Source organism: Danio rerio, chromosome 16 (assembly GCF_049306965.1).
Source record: "Danio rerio strain Tuebingen ecotype United States chromosome 16, GRCz12tu, whole genome shotgun sequence".
NCBI classification, from domain to species: Eukaryota; Metazoa; Chordata; class Actinopteri; order Cypriniformes; family Danionidae; genus Danio; species Danio rerio.
Genome location: NC_133191.1, coordinates 47,941,381 through 47,959,723, shown reverse-complemented (window position 1 = coordinate 47,959,723; position 18,343 = coordinate 47,941,381). Strand labels below are relative to the sequence as shown.

The following is an 18,343-nucleotide window of genomic DNA, read 5'->3' as shown; positions in this document are numbered from 1 at the left end:
TTTCAAACATGATTTAAATCAGCCTTTGTTGGTGTCGTCAATCTGACAACCTGCTCTTGCGTGTGTTTTGAACCAGGGGTGCAATGCCTAGTTCAACTACTGGGTGTCAAACTTACATGCTGCACCTTTTAAGGTATATAGTTCATCCAAAGTCATAATTTACACACCTATAAATTGTTCCAAACCAGTTTAAGGTTTTTTGTTCAATTCAACAGAAATGAAGATATTTTGAAAAATGTTGGAAACAAGTAACCATTTACTTCCAGTATTTGATTTTCCTTTTATAGAAGTGAGTGGTTACAGGTTTCAGCTTTCTTTTGCTGCTTGAGAAAGAGTGATTAAATTGAGTTTTTTGGGTGAACTATCCCTTTAAAATGCATTAACAACATGCAAATTACTGCTGTACACTCAAAACATTATTTTTGCCGCTTGTTCAAACTAATGGGGACTACTAAAATGAGCTGAAACAACATAATTCTTGTGAGGGTAACTTAATTGTTTTATGTCCAATATTATGTTCACTTAATTTGTTATGTTAACTTAATTGATTTGTGTTGGGACAACATGAATGTATTGTGTGAAACCCTGCATTTTTTACAGTGCCATTTATCACAGAATTATTATCATTCATAGTATTAAGAATAAAGCTGTCATAATAGCTGATTTCTGAAGGATCATGTGACATCAAAGATGCAGAAAATACAGCTTTCAATAAGAGAAAAGGCTATTTTTAAAGCCCTGTATGTCGTGTTTACTGGATAATGCTGGAGCATATAGATATACATTAACGTAGTGATGAAGTATTAAGCTGTCAATAACAACAAAGCCACATCTAGATCCATTTTGGGATCTTGAGCGTTGCCATAGAAACAAATCATTTCTGAGTCTAAGGACCAAAACATCTCCAAGTAGCCACCTATTCCTTTGGATTAAAGGTAATAATGTGGTAAATAATGTTCAGTTTCCTGCACAAACTGATAGTTTGACCTCAAAGTATCGTCAAGAGCCACGGGTATGGATTTTGGGTGGCACTTTAAAATAATGGTTCTTTAGTTAATGTATTTACTAACATTAAGTATGAATAATCTTGCAAAGCATTTATTAACCATAGCTTATCTTAACTAATGCATTATTCAAGTTTAAAGAGGCCGTTGTTAACATTTAGTTATTACACTATGAGCTAACATGAACTAACATTGTTTAACTTAAATAAAACTAACGTTAACGAACATGAATAAGTTCCATAATAAATGTATTATTAATTGTTTTTTCATATTAGTAAATACATTAACTACTGGACCATCATTTTAAAGTGTCACCAGATTTTGTTGTGCCTGTATGTGTTTTTTTTTACTCTCAAAGTTCCGGTTGCTTTTAACTTACGTTTCATGAATCACCAAGGATTTCAGCTACACATCTTCCTTAATGTTCCAGTTATGAAAAAGAGTCGTCTGTAATGTTAGATAGCCTGAGCACAAATAAATCAACAGCAAATTTTCTTTCTTGAATAAACTGTTCCTTTTAAAAATGTTACTTCTTGGTATAATAATAATAATAATAATATATGTACTGGTAACAAACCATTTAAATACAAATGCTGGGCAAAAAATTGTATCTTTGTGTTAGAGGACCTGTACAGTGATGACGGACTTAAATCAATACAGATTTTGGAAGAGGAATTCTCTCTCCCAGGATCCCAGGAGTGCTGAAAGCATATGGAGTACCTTGGTCATTTAAAATATGCCCTCATCCTATGATAGACTGGATAGATTCCAGTTTGGACTCTAGAGGTATTGTAAATAAAATGTATGAATCACTTATAGTACGACAATATTCAAATATCCTAATTGAGGGCTTCTGGGAGAGAGAACTCAAGACAATTATTATTATTAATTGGGATACTGTCTGGGTGAACTGTTTTGTGACTTAAAAAAAAAACCCAGCTCACCAAATGATTTATTATAAATTATGTTTTAAGGCTTATGCTACCCTCTACCTGTTATTTCAAATGAAAGGAAAATCAGACCTTTTTTTGTCACCTATGTAACAACTCTACACATGGTGTATATGTATATATATGTATATATGTATATATATATATATATATATATATATATATATATATATATATATATATATATGTGTGTGTGTGTGTGTGTGTGTGTTTTGGGAATGTCTTTAAATTGCATTATTCTGGTCCAAAGTATGTACGAGACCTACTATTAGATCTAATGGAAACTCAGATCCAATGCGACCCATAAATTTTCCTTCTGCTGGATGCTTCATCACTCTCCTTATCCATCAACCAAAGTAGGATGTTGTCTGTTGTTCTGTTGTACTGCAAAAAAAAAAAAAAAAACATAAATAAATAAAAAAAAAAACAGTCATGAAAATTTGGCTGGATCCAGCTGATCTATCCTGGAGGCTCCATTTACTGGACAGTATTAGTTTGGAATACACCACAGCCAAAATAAATGGTGCCATTTGGAAATCTGTACAATTTTGGCTAAATATGAGACTGTATCATGAGACTGTTTCTGAAATGTTTCAATCCTGATTTTGCACCTATTGCAGTATTACTGTTTTAATTTTCTTAAAATAAAAAGCACCTTTGGGATGTGGTGGAATGGGAGGTTCGCATCATGGATGTGCAGCCAAAAGATTTGCAGCAACTGTGTGATTTTACATTACTTTTTTGTGGGGTGGATCTCGGGCCCTGGTCAGAATCAAAAATGTTCAATAACACACCATGTCATAAAGCGTGAATCATCTCAGACTGATTTCTTGAACATGACATCAGTTCACTGCACTTAGATGGCCTCCACAGTCACCAGATCTCAATCTAATAGAGCACCTTTTGGATGTGGTGTAACCGGGAGTTAACATTATGGATGCGCAGCCAGCAAATCTGCGTTATTTAATTAGACTTTTTGTTGGGTGGATCTCAGGCCTTGTTCAAAATCAAAAATGTTCAGTAAAAAAAGTAGAATCACCAAAATGCGACTTCTTGTCTTCTCCCTTGCAGAACCTGCTTTTGGTCTCCAGATGGGGCTGCAGGTTGTCGTCATAATGTTTCACAGTCAACAGCTGCATATAAACAAATCCACAGATGACACTTAATTCAAAGTGTCGTTGTTGATCTCAGTTAATATCAGAGTCAGCTGACAGCATCCTGCTGCTGCGTTACTCATTCTCGGTATACGCCTCATTATAATGACAACATAGCTGCTGAGATTTTGAGTGTCCATCTACTGCTTCAAATTAATGAACATACGTCTATAAATTGCTCATATTGCTGTTTTAATAACTTAGTTTGTGTTCTGCAATAGATTTGCATCAATCCAAGTCCAAAAAAACACATTTTCTCATTATATCTATTGTAGCATCTATTGAGTCCTTGCAGTGTCTGAAATGGTTGGTCTCCCTAAACTCCACCCCTCTGGGAACCTCCTCGTTTATGATTGGTCACGTGACCCAGTCTGTTATAATTGGTCAACCACTTATAGCGTGTGTTGAAAACCATTGGCGTCAGCTCCAGCTAGTTGGTTTGGTGTCTTCCACATGTCATCTCTTGTCAGGTTTACGTCGGAGCTCGTTGTCCTGATGTCCAATCGGTGTCTGACCTTTGTTTATCAATAAATCCGAGCACGAGTGTGTAACCATTTTGTAAGGCTGTGGATCGAAAGTATTAACATTGTAAATAGATATGTTTTTATTTCATGCACAAACCAATTAAATCACTTCATGAGACTTTAATGTATCATTAGGAGTCACAAATTTTTGGCCTATATACACTCGCCGGCCACTTTATTAGGTACACATGTCCAACTGCTTGTTAACTCAAATTTCTTATCAGCCAGTCACATAGCAGCAATTCAATGCTTTTAGGCATGTTGACATGTTCAAGGCGATCTGCTGCAGTTCGAGCATCAGAATGGGAAAGAAAGGTGATCTAAGTAACTTTGAATGTGGCATAATTGTTGGTGCCAGACAGGCTGGTCTGAGTATTTCAGAAACTGCTGATCTACTGGGATTTTCACGCACAACCATCTCTAGGGTTTACAGAGAATGGTCCAAAAAAGAAACAATATCCAGTGAGCGGCTGTTCTGTGGGAGCAAATGCCTTGTTGATGCCAGAGGTCAGAGGAGAATGGCCAGACTGGTTTGAGCTGATATAAAGGCAACAGTAACTCATGTTACAACCCTTCGTTACTATCGAGGTATGCAGAAGAGCAACTCTGAATGCACAACATGTCAAATCTTGAGGCAGATGAGCTACAAGGCAAGTTTATTTATATAGCACATTTCATACACAATGGCAATTCAGAGTGTTTTTTTATAAACCAGAATAAAAAAGACAAGTATAAGAAAGTAAAACGCACAATAAAAATGATTAAAAACGTGTTAAAGCAGGTTATAAAAGAATAAAAGAAAGACATAATAGTGATCATCTACAGCAGCAGAAGACCACACCGGGTGCCACTTCTTTCAGCTAAGAACAGGAAACTGAGATTACACTGCACACAGACTCACCAAAATTAGACTGTAGAAGATTGGAAACGCATTGCCTGATAACTCTCTATTTCTGCTGCGACATCCAGATGGTAGGGTCAGAATTTGGCGTCAACAACATGAAAGCATGGATCCATCCTGCCTTGTATTACCGGTTCAGGCTGGTGGTGGTGGTGTAATGGTGGGGATGTTTTCTTGGCACACTTTGGACCCATTAGTACCCATTGAGCATTGTGTCAAGGCCACAACTTACTTGAGTACTGTTGCTGCCCATGTTCATCCCTTTATGACCACAGTGCACCCATCTTCTGATGGCTACCTCCAATAGGATATCGCACCATGTCATAAAGCGTGAATCATCTCATACTAGTTCTTGAACATCACAATGAGTTCACTGTACTCAAATGGCCTCTACAGTCACCAGAACTCAATCCAACAGAGCACCTTTGGGATGTGGTGGAGCCAACAAATCTGCAGCAACTGCATGATGCTATCATGTCAACATGGAGCAAAATCTCTGAGGAATATTTCCATTACCTTGTTGAATTTATGCAACAAAGGATTAAGGCTTTTCTAAAGGCAGAGGGGGTCCAACCTGGTACTAGTAAGGCGTACCTAATAAAGTGGCCGGTGAGTGTATATTTTTATCTTCTTTTACTGAAGTAAAAAAAAAAGGCTTTCTGAATCTTAGATGGCTCGAGGATGAGTATATTAACATTCTTTTTCTGGATGAAAAAAGTGTAAGTGTGTGTGTTTGTGTGTGTTTGGAGTTGAGATCAGTCCGGCGAGGATCTAATGATCACATGGATGTCAAACACCCACATGCAGTCAAGGTTAGTGGCCTTCTTCCAGGCCTCTTCGATCTCCTCCAGGCTGGATTCATTGTGTAAAACCAGTTCGGCGGAGGAAAGCTCCAGATGGCCTAGAGGACATTCACATACACTTTTTTTCTTTTTTTTGCTCATGTCAGATAGAAAGTTCCCCCAGCCAGAGGACTCGATGACCCACTGTGTCTTTGATGTGCTTTGGTAAAATTCGTGAGTTGTTTTGGAGAATGCATGTGTTTCTCAATTCACAGAGGCATCGGACTTTATCAGTGTGTTTGTGTGTGTGTTTGTGTGTGTGTGCGTGCGTGCATGTGCGTGTGTCTGTGTCTGTTTGTCTGTGTGTGTGTGTGTAAAGTGTTCTTTGTTGGCCTGTGTTTCATCAGTCCTTGTGTCAGAGTAATTGAGTTGCATTGATTGCTGTGATCTGTTGCTTTGTAATTCTGTTTATGAATTGACCACCGGTGCTGGAGTCAGTCACTTAAGACCGAATGGTGAATACTGGGAGAAATGCGTTCAATAATTTAACAGAGGACAAATTGGGAAATGGTTGTGTTCTTGGGGGGGGGTTTGGTTTAATTTCTGACTGAATTAAGTAAGCCCCCTGCTGCAATTTGTAAAAAAAATATTAGTAATAATAATTTTTAGCGTATTATTATTTAATTTATTCAAATACATTTATAAAACTCTGTAGTAGTTAATAATAATAATAAATTTTAATAATAATATTTAATTTTTCATTTGTAAATATATTTTAAAAATTAAACAACAGCAATTATGGAACTTTTTTGATTTGGAATTAATAAAAGTTATTTTATGATTTTATATAAAATTTCAATTATAACATTAAAACTTGCTTTCTATCTGTATATTTTATTGTAAAGAAGACTTTTTTTTATTATTACTATGTGTTTTTATAAAAGATTTTCAAATAGTACAAACAACAAAGACAGTCAGAAAAACAAACCATCCCCAAGCGCTGCAAATTAAATAAACATTTACAAATTTAAGTTTAAAAAGGGAATAGCATTAATGGACAAACCAGTGGACCGTCCACACTGCACAACATCTAAATTTAGGGTTGGTTGGTATAACCAAAATTTTAATCCATGGTATGAGAGTTTATTTCACGATAATGATGTCTTTCACTATTTCATTTTTTTTAAATAAAGGTAGTTATTTCAGAATATGTTCAAAAGGGCTTTATTATTTTAAATACGCTTAAATATTTAAGAAAGAAATTACTTAATCTTGTTTGATTCTTTTGTATTATATTTTTAACCCTATAAATAGAGAAAACAAAACATGACTTTAGATGAACAACAAGATTCACTGGATGCCACATTTCACAATTTTATCATGGACAGACCTTAATGTTATTATAAACATTTATCAAGTAGAATCTTCTAAAGTCATTAACAGAAACTTAAATATGAACATATAAATATTTACTTGAAAAATACAAAATATAAAGAATTACAATTCTTGTATAAATATAGAAAATTTGTGATTCCTACTTGTTAAAAATATAAATCGAGTAGTAACACTGCCAGTCTCTCATAGAGTTTTTTTCAGCCTCACGCATGCTGCATGTGAGATGGCCACGCCCACTCATTTACATTTCACCGTATACACAGAATAAAAAATTATATTCTGATACACATTTTATTCAGCGGTGATGATATATGCCATCCAGCCCTCTTTAAAATGTTGTTTTGTTCATTGTAAAATCCCTCAGCTATAGTTTATCATCAAAGAGATTGTCAGTATTAACACCTCCCAGAACTGTCTTGAGCATATATGTAAGCTGAGAAAATATTATATATTTTTCCTTCTATGCTAATGAAGGACTACTGAGACATTCCAAGCATGGGATGGGTCCTCCTGGTGAGGCAGAGTTCCTCACAGCTCCGATACACATCTCTGCCATTTGCTCACAGTAACCATGTGCTCTTCACCATACACAATTCATCTGCTTGTGTTCTTTTTTCAGATAACTTTGTCACGTTTGGTGTCATTTGACAGTTTATGACTTCAGTGTTGTAGTGATGAAATCAACAGAGACATTGATTAATTGTGTTTCAATCTACAATATATGTTGGGTCATGGCCTGAGGAGAGTATGTTAATGTATTTCTCCCCCACTTCATCTCTTCCACTTTGTTCTCATGTTCAGCTGGTTTTGGGAGTTGGTTTTCACTCATGTTTGACAATGCTTTGCTCAGGGTATAATAGGGAAAGGTAACTGTTGATCTGGGAGAATGGCTTTTACTCTGCATCTCCCGTACACCAGTACATAGCCTCATATGCTAACAAAGGCAGTTTCACTGTCTTTGTTGCTCAGCAATGCATATGTTTCAGCTAATTTCTTTATACAGTATCTTAGTTTGTTTCATTCTAATGTCTGTATATTTGATCATGTAACTGCCTCCTGTTTCCGATTATTGGTTCAGAATAGCAGCGTAAGCTTCAAGCCTTACATATGCATCTTGATTGCTGCTGGAAGTGGTGTTAGTGAGACCAGCAGATGGCGCTCAACCAGCAGTCTGTGTGGGTCCTAATGCCCCAGTATAATGAAGGGGACTCTATACTGCTTAGTGAGCGCCGTCTTTTGGGTGAGACTTTAAACTGATGTCCTGACTATCTGGTCGTTAAAAATCCTAGGATGTTCTTTGAAAAAGAATAGTGGTTTATATATATATAAACCACTATTATACTAAATATATATAATAGTTTTGTATATATATATACACAACACGATTTAAAAGATAAAGCAAGTAAAATTAATATATTTGGATGGAAACATGGCTACTGTATAGCCAGTTGTGAAAATATCTCATTTTGCATATCCCAAACACAGATGCAGGTCTGTTTATCCATCCATACACTCTATATAAACTACATCAGAGAAGACATTATTAGTTGTTTTAGACTTTTACCAAATACCACAATCACCATCTTCTCAAGTACACTGGATGTTCCTTTGTATTCCGGCGGTTAATAACAGCTTTGATAACGAACAGGGCTATAAACAGCACACAGCGTCAGAGATCTGGAAATACACAGAGCTATTTGCGTTTGTTTTACACGTTTCACCGGTGGCATCCTTCCTCCCGGCGGCGTGCGAGACGAACGCCTCCTTCCTGGGCTGCCAGAGGAGGGGAAGCAGCGTTTGGAGGAGGTGGAGAGTGTTAACTTCATCCAGGCATGTTTTGACTCTCTGGTGGCTTTTTCTGGGCTCTGATGGGTGGGCCGCTCTGTCATGCCGTCCAGGATCTGCCATGTCGAGGACAGAGCGCAGGGGGAAAAAAATGCCGCCACTGCACCTGTCAGAGAAGATTTTGTTAGGATATGAGGTTTGGACTATAAATATTAATCATTTTTAAATATGTGAAAGACTGGTGTTGCGTTCTGATGCTGATTGTACTTAATTATAAGCAATAGATGGATAAATTTAAAACCATTTCTCACTTTAAAAAGCCTTACACAACAGCTTTATCTTTAAAAGAAAAATCTAGAAAAATATTATACATGCATCATAGCAAAGATAAAAGAATGCAGTTATTAGAAAATTAGTTACTGAGGGCTCTATTTTAATTATCTACTATAGGCGTAGTCTTAAACGGCATGGCGCAAAAGCATTAAGGGTGTGTCCGGATCCACTTTTGATATTCTAAGGATGGAAAAATACAGTTTGAACCCTGGCGTGCATTAAACTCATCTCCCATTCCCTTTAAGAGTCAGTTGCATCAAGCCATGGCTCGTTTGCTATTTACATGGAAGACTTTGTAAGTGGGAAAAACTGAGCGTTTCACTAAAGTCACAACAGTTCAACAGACCATCTGCAGTGCAAGGATAAAGAACGAGCCTCCTCCATTAGTCCTTTTTACTTACTCTTTATTTTTATTCTTTACTCCTTTTGTGGATAAGGAAGCGGTGTTGTATGCATTCCACTGAAGACATTCATTAGCCTACATATTTAAATTAGTTTGTTTTGTCAAAGGTTTGTTTCAAAACTATTTCTAAATTCAGTTTTAATTTCCAGCAAACGAATAAATGAATAATAATAATGAAGTGTGGTCAAAAAACAGTTATATCCAAACACATGTCCGATTCCTATGGCCCATATAGTGACGAATACATCTCCAAAACCCGACAGGCAGACAAATCTAAACATGTTTTATTAAAACATATATAAATATGCAAATAATAATGTAATAATAATAAAATAATAACATTTTACAAATGCAAATTGTCATGAATAAACTGAAATTCCCTTAACATGCACTATAACACACCTCCTTTATAGACCGGAACACCCATGAGTCCACAAATTGGTGCAAATGGATTTGCTATTTAAACAACATGATGCAAAACGTGAAAATTAGGGTTGTGCTGGTCTGAAAATTGCAACTAATCACGCCATACATGTCTTGCGCCTTCTCATGCCGGGTGTATAATCTACAGGGGGCTAATAATTCATGAGGGATTCAACTGTTTATAAATGCTTTACCGTTCAAAGGTTTAGTGGTGGTGGTGTAAAAACAGCCATTTTTCGATATTAATTTGAAATATATAAATCTTTTTTTTTTTTTAGGTGAAGTTTATTCATAAACTAATTACGAGAGGATCACATACTTATGATTGCTTGCAGCCGGTCCCGCATTATTCAGTTTATGATTCACCAATCAGACGAATCCTAAGCCACTATAAATACACTAAGTTCCATATAACAGCCATTTTTGTTTTGAAGAATCCCCCCTTCCACCCCTACTCCTCCATTCCTAGATGGGTGGTACTGTGGCCCAGTGGGTAGCACTGTTGCCTCACAGCTAGAACGCCACTTGTTCTAGTCCTTACCAACCCCGCCGACGTTTCTGTGTGGAGTTTACACGTTCTCCCTGTGCTCACGTGGGTTTCTCCTGGGTTTCCTCCCACCATCCAAACACATGCAACTTAAGTTATCTGACTAATCCAAATCGGCACCGTAGACATGCTCATAGTAAGAAGTTATCTCTTAAGAGCAATCACTATCTGTTCATTAGCTACTACAGCAGGGGAGTTCTTGAGATCTACCTAAGCTCAAACTCCCCTCTCGCCTTGTAAACGAGAGGGAGCCCTGAGCTTAAGGATCTTATGAGCTATGAGCTCAGGGCTCTCTCCCGGGAAAGTATGCTAAACAAGCTTTATAGTCAATCATCAGCTAAGTGTGAACTCTTGAAATGTAATTTGTGATTACAAATCTATACATTTATCACCATCATGTCAGCCCATATCAGTTTTTAGCTATTTTATGTCTGCTGAACATGTATTTATAAATAATTTTGACTCAGTGGGCTTCAAAAGCACTATTGAATGTTTTTGTCTGTGTTTTTAGTAGTGAGTAAATCACAGAAGTGTCATAATGTGTTATGACGGATCTTCTGGTGTAAACAATGCCACTGCTGCATTCAGATGGAGAGAAGGAAAAGGACAGGAGTCAGTGGTCTCTTGTGCAGTTACTTACTAGCCCAGCATTGGCACATCACTGTCAGTTTGCGCAAGTAGGCTCATTGTGTGTGTGCGCGATGTGTGTGTGTCTGGTCTACGTGTGTTTGTCAGAGGAAGTCAGACAGCTGTGGGATGGAGGTCATGTTTGCAGGAGACCCAGCACCCACACTCTGCTCCCTCTGTCGGCTTCATGCCTGCACCAACACACACACAATACCCAGAGTCTTGTGCTGCTTCCTGCGTCACAGTAAGTGAAGGATGCGGCCATTATTATACCGGATTAATATGATTTATGCACCAATATGAACATTTTATTGCTCAGGTTGATCCAGTTCTGTTGTTAAAGTGGACTCTGAGTGTCTCCTAAGGACGTGCACTACTGTACAAAAGTTTGCCCACTGTAAGGCCTTGTTTTGACATTACAATGTAAGGCTGGGAGCCAATTCTAAAACGAATGAGTTTCTCGATGCCTGTGTTGTGAGAATTCAACAGTCGATTCCAGAGATCAGAATTGATAAGGGGAATCGACTCCTGGCATGTCTTTTAGACATGATATGTTAGTACAGTGTTTCTCAACCACGTTGCTGGAGAACCACCAGCACTGCATGTTTTGGTCTCTTTTGTCTGTCACACTCATTACAGCTTTTTCAGTCTCTGCTAACGAGCTGATGATATGAATCAGGTGTGTTTGGTTAAGGACACATAGAAAATGTGCAGAGCTGGTGGTCCTCCAGGAACATGGTTGAGAAACACTGTTGTGTTGCGTCCTAAATGGCACACTATACACCATGCACTTATGCACTGTGTACTTACTCCGTAAAATAGTTGGGTTAAAAATACCTCCAATGTAACCCAACTATATGTTATTATAGCACCTTCCCAACTATGGGTTATTTTAACTCAATGCATTTGGGTTATTTTGATTAAATGTACTTTTTTCCCATTCTAGTATTTCTATTGCTACTATTACTAGTAATTTTATAATTATGGCTGTGTTAAAAAACAACATTCAGTTTAAAAAATATAAAAAATGCTTTTTTTCCATGATATTTTAGTATATTTTAGTATATTTTTTCAAGGTTTGTGTATGTGACAAATTTTTCGGATGTGAATGCAATTGAAAACACATAAGAAAATTTCAGTATTCAGTGTACAAAGACCTAAAGGATTTTTCTGTCCTTGTTTCAACTAGGGTTGGGTCGATAAACGATGCCGATAGACATCTCCATGCTGAGCCTGCATCGCGATTCTCTGCCCCGCCCCCGTCGCAGCAGAAATCCACTCGCAAAAAATACACACTTAGACCCAGTTTACAATAATGCATCAATGATCCACATCCATACTGGCATTTCATCTAGCATTTCTGAAAAAAAGATCTCCGTCCATACTAAACCGCTGAAAATGCACATCACGTGACCACAAGCACACACTCTGTCATGTGTTGCAGTGTAGGCTATGCGCACATTTGACTCTGATCTCCAGCATTCACCCAGAGATTAGTGCACGTCGGACAGTTTATCAAGGATGTACCGATGAATCGCATCTCACTATAGTTGTTAAACGTGATACTTAATTAATCTTATCCATGTCTAACGACTCTTCTGTCTTTTGAATCTATCAGGTAGCTTATCACAGCATCAGTACACAGTTTTAATCTTTCGCTTTCACGCTTGTATTTAGTAATTTTCGAGAAAACCTGAGATACTGTCGGTTGGTTCTTGTTGGTTGTGCACCTTTTTTACCAACCAAGTTTGTTGACGCCATTATAACGACACGGATCACTCTGCCTATTCATGCAGGCAGAAAAAGTGATTGACAGGTGGTAATTTGTGTGTAACTTATCTTTATGTATGTATGATTTGGTTATGGGTAAAACAAAGACCATACGGGTCTGGTAGTTAAGTCGGTAGGCTACAAATAATTAATTCATTATGAAGTAATTCATTATTCATAAACAGTTAATTCACCGGCGCCTATGACGACGGTGCCATTGTCCATCCATGTTTCACATTAGACATTGTACGATGCCAAATTGGTTGACATCGCCCAACCCTAGTTTCAACTGTTCAGGTTAATGGTGCAAGGGATTTTTCACCGCACATCTTGGGTCCCTTTGTACCAATTGAGCATTGTTTAAGAGCCACAGTGTATCTGATTATTGTTGAATGCTTTGATGTTTGTGTGCATCTGCCATTTCCTTATATTAATAAGTCTCATCTCTTTCTCTCAGGACTCTAATGGTCCTCCTCGCTCCGATGCTCCCGCTCCTCCAGTCCTCTCTGCCCTGCGCTCATCCCGTGTGGTTTCCTCCACCTCGGAAGAAGAGGAGGCGCTGACAGAGAAGTTCCTCAAAATCAACTGCAAGTACATCACAGACGGCAAGGTGAGTCAGCGTTTTGACTTTTCTGGTGGCAATGTCTCCAAAGTTGCACAAAGTTAACTGATGGAGGAGTCCTCAGGTTAGTCATTATCAGGACCCCTGCCTTTTCTGCCGTCCTCTGGGGAAACAAAAGACTGCAAAACAGCGAGGAGCTCCAAGTTTTGCTTAATGTGTAGGAGTTGAGCTTCTGTCTCCGGCACTGATCTGTTCTCCTTAGTGAATACTCAATGCCTGACGAGTGTAATGATGTTAGCGCTGAGATGATTTTCTTTCACGCTGTCAAAACACTCCTGCCCTCACATTCACCTCAGCACTTGTAGAGCGAATTCGTTTTGTGCTACTGCGTGATCAGTGTGCCCTGATTCACCAACAAGTATTGACTTGTGACCCAGTTACTTTAATTAATTGTTCAAAACAACAATTCAGAGCTGTTTTAATTAGCCATTAACCGAATTAACGCTGAAGCCACACTAAAAGGGTCTTATGTTTTGTACACTTTAGGGGTTCATTCATTTATTCATTTTCCTTTGGCTTATGCAGAGTTCAGACGGCATGATTTTTAAAGTAGTTGTGTCACAGATGTTTTCACACTGCATGACTATCTGGGCTAGCGTTTTGTCGCTGCTTTGTTAACACTGCAAGATGGATCGGCGACAGGGGCTTTCACATTGCATGACTTTACAATAGAAAGAATCGCCGACAACTTCGTTCAAACTACGTCTCACAGCCAAAAATACATAGTATATCTTTTGTTATTCACTACATATCGAGAAAGAAGCTTTTAATGAGGTAGAAAATGTATATATTTGCTCACCTGGGTTTAAAGGGAATCAGCAATTTCTCCTTAACTTCCTTTTTTAACTTTCTGTATCAAACGTCAAACAGACACGAGTGCTCCTGTCAAACCTCCACTAGTTTTTCCTCCATTTCATGGGTTCAAACCGAAAATGATCGCTTTTAATTTCTCCCTCAACCTCCCGCTGGCCTGCATGTACACACACACGCAAGTGATTGCTGCTCTCTCATTGGCTGTAGGCGATCCCTGATGTTATTTTCAATAAAAACTCATTTCACGCGGCATGATTTGAATCGTCGACAGCTCCAGATATTTAGCACGCCAAATATCTCACAGGCATCGGCAACTCATCGGCGATTCTCTCAGATTGCTTCTTTGATAGTTCACACTGTGTGATTGTCACTCACCTGCACGAGCAGCGATTTGCCTGGGATTTCGGTCAAAATCGTGGCTAAAATCATGCAGTCTGAACTCGGCATTAGTCTCTATTTCAGAAGTCGCCAGAGCAGATTGAACCACCAACAATTCCAGCATATGTTTTACGCATTGGATGCTATTACAACTCAACCCATAACTGGGAAACACCCATACATACTCATTCACACTTGCACTTATACACTACGGCCAGTTTAGTTTATTCAATTCACCTATACCGCATGTCTTTGGACTGTGGGGGGAAACCGGAGCACCCGGAGGAAACCCATGCAAACACGGGCAGAACATGCAAACTCCACAGTGAAATGCCAACTGGTGAAGCCAAGACTTGAACCAGCGATCTTTTTGATTTGAGGCGACTGTTCTTACCACTGAGCCACTGTGTCATCCACACAAAATGAAAATTCTATCATCATTTACTCTCTCTTGACTTGTTTCAAGCCTGTTTGAGTTCATTTTGTTCTGTTGAACACAAAAGATGATATTTTAATGAACGTTGGAAACTGGTAACCATTGACTTCCACAGTAGGCAAAAACAACTACTATTAAAATCAATAGTTAACAGTTTCCAACATTCATTTATTTATTCATTTTTCTTCGGCTTAGTCCCTTATTTACAGGGGTTAACACATCGAAATTCAACAATTCCAGCACATGTTTTACCCAACTGACGCCCTTCCAGTTCTTGAAAACACTCATACACTCTTACATTGACACACACTTACACACTACGGCCAATTTAGTTTATTCAATTCACCTATAGCGCATGTCTTTGGACTGTGGGGGAAATCAGAGCACCCGAAGGAAACACACATGAACACGGAGATAACATGCAAGCTCCACACAGAAATGCCAACTGGTCCAGCCAGAACTCAAACCAGCGGGCTTCTTGCTGTGAGGTGATAGTGCTAACCACTGAGTCACCATGCTGCCAGATAACAACATTCTTCAGTTTATTTTCTTGTTTATTTTTGCGTGAACTGTCCCTTTAACCTTCCTTTGGAGCATCATGTTGCTGTTTCAACGTTAAAAAGATCTACAAACACAAAGTCCGCTCCAAAGGAGGTTATTCTCTATATTAGTGAGCACTGTTTCTGAGCTTTTTGTGTGCTTGTGATATTGTGGATTTAACAGTTGACATTGTGTTGAACACAATGCTCCATGTTATATTTGTCAAGTGATACACTGACAAGACATCAAAGTGCATGCAGATGTTTTGATTGTTGCTGCAGGTGAAAAACTAGGCACATGCTGTAAAAACTCCACCCTCTTCTTTAAAGGAGGCATGGAGCAGCTCATTTACATTTAAAGAGAGACACAAAAACTGTGTGTTTTTCTAGCACGTCATGATTTTGCCAAGTTTGATGCAATCCTATGTTGATCCTGGAACATCATTTATATTCGAAAATGTAGTCCATATATATTCCCTACCCTTAAACCCAACCATAACTATAAATTATTCCTAAAAGCAAAGGGGAATAATAGCTGGATAACAGTCATGTAAAACGTTAGGGGTGTCAAAATAAAAAAAAAATTCGGTGCACCGCGATGCAGACGCGGACAATTCAGTATCGATTCAGTAATAATCATAACCGGTTATTATGTACTGACGTCATTTATCTCTTATGCGCTCTGTTGCGAGGGAGGTGAGCGCCGGTATTTACAACACCAACAACAGTATTTTACAACGATATTTACAACACCAACTCAGGGCCGGCCCGTGGCATAGGCAGTATAGGGAAATGCTAAGGCCGCTGTACATCCAGTGGGGCGCCAGAAATGAACGCGGTTAAGTTGGTTTTGTTTTCGATATTCCAGACACATTCAGTTATACCGGCAATCACTCAAAAACCTCTTACCCTAAAAAGATCTAAAGTTTCCTACAAAAAGACAAAGCAGGTTATGTTTCACAGCTGTCTTTTTCTTCTTCTTTTTTTCGCTCGATAGTACGACCACTGCTCCCTTTAAGCCCTCGCAATATGCGTTTAGCCGGGAGAGCTCGCGCGGCGCAGAGTTCTCAGTAAGGGACCGTCGGAAAAGGGCCTATTTTTTTTCCAATTTTTTTGTTTTTTTTGTTGCTCCACTCATATTGCTAAATGCATATTGAGAGGGCTTAAGTGTGTGTGTTTGTTTGGTGCTGTCTATGTTTGTGTATGTGTTTGAATGAGAGACAGTGTGGTGTTGTGTGTCTGTGTGTTTATAAAGACAGCTTGTTATAGCCTCCCCCCAAAATATAACACTGTGTATGGAAAGCATCGTCAATGCACCGTGATGCACCGAGATATCGAATTGAACCGAATCGATGGCATGATAATCGTAACCGAACCGAACCGTGAGCCCAGTATAGGTTCACACCTCTATAAAACGTATCCCTAAATCCTTATTGGCTGATTGGAATGTTGTTCCAGGATCAACATAGATGTCAATCCAGGAACATGTTCTACTTGGTGAAATCAGGTTGGTGGTTTTTGCTACCACCCAAAAGGGTCATTTACAGCATGGTATAATAGACTACCGTTGAGGTATTTTGAGCTGAAACTTCATATACACATTCTGGGGATACCTGAGAGTAGAAGTCTACATTCTCGTGGCTGTACCGCGGGAGCCGTAGGACCCGACCAGATTTCTTGCAGCGTGGGAATACATTTCTGAATAAAGCACGGGAGCGGTCAATAACTGGTGTAATTTAAATGGGAGCGGGCAGTCTAACAATATCGCTCCCGAGCGAGCGAGTGAGCACACGTATGTATGTGTGTGTATGAGTAAGCGTGATGCTGTGTGTCGCTTGTTTGTTGCTGTCTATGTGTGTGTGTATGTGTGTGAATGAGAGAGAGAGCGGGATGCTGTGTGTCGCTAGCTTGGTGCTGTCTAAGTGTGTGTGTGTGTGTGTGTGTGAATGAGAGAGAGCGTGATGCTGTGGGTCGCTTGCTTGTTGCTGTCTATGTGTGTGTGTATGTATGTGAATGAGAGAGAGAGCGTGATGCTGTGTGTCGCTTGCTTGTTGCTGTCTGTGTGTATGTGTGTGAATGAGAGAGAGAGCGTAATGCCTTGTGTCGTTTGTTTGTTGCTGTCTGTGTGTGTGTGTATGTGTGTGAATGAGAGAGAGAGCGTGATGCTGTGCATCGCTAGCTTGGTGCTGTCAATGTGTGTGTGTATGTGTGTGTACGTGTGTGAATGAGAGAGAGAGCGTGATGCTGTGTGTCGCTTGCTTGGTGCTGTCAATGTGTGTGTGTATGTGTGTGAATGAGAGAGAGAGCGTGATGCTGTGTGTCGCTTGCTTGGGGCTGTCAATGTGTGTGAATGAGAGAGAGAGCGGGATGCTGTGCGTCGCTAGCTTGGTGCTGTCTATGTATGTGTGTGAATGAGAGAAAGCGTGATGCTGTGTGTCGCTTGCTTGGTGCGTCAATGTGTGTGTGTATGTGTGTGTATGTGTGTGAATGAGAGAGAGAGCGTGATGCTGTGTGTCGCTTGCTTGTTGCTGTCTGTGTGTGTGTGTGTGTGTGTGTGTGTGTGTGTGTGTGTGTGTGTGTGTGTGTGTGTGTGTGTGTGTGTGTGTGTGTGTGTGTGTGTGTGTGTGTGTGTGTGTGTGTRAGAGAGAGAGAGCGTGATGCTGTGTGTCGCTTGCTTGGTGCTGTCTATGTGTGTGTGTATGTGTGTGAATGAGAGAGAGAGCGTGATGCTGTGTGTCGCTTGCTTGTTGCTGTCTGTGTGTATGTGTGTGAATGAGAGAGAGAGCGTGATGCTGTGCGTCGCTAGCTTGGTGCTGTCAATGTGTGTGTGTGTATGTGTGTGAATGAGTGAGAGCGTGATGCTGTGTGTCGCTTGTTTGTTGCTGTCAATGTGTGTGTGTGTATGTGTGTGAATGAGAGAGAGAGCGTGATGCTGTGTGTCGCTTGTTTGTTGCTGT

The 18,343-nt window shown here is 39.2% G+C and overlaps 1 protein-coding gene across 7 annotated transcripts in view; it reads left to right on the top strand.

Annotated features, from left to right (window-relative positions):
* Positions 1-18,343, top strand: part of oxr1a (oxidation resistance 1a) — a 330,299-nt gene that overhangs the window by 241,707 nt on the left and 70,249 nt on the right. For all 7 annotated transcript variants that reach the window (XM_073925233.1, XM_021466735.2, XM_021466736.3 and 4 more), the window contains 1 exon segment: positions 13,056-13,208. In XM_073925233.1, the coding sequence (XP_073781334.1) occupies positions 13,056-13,208 (153 nt within the window).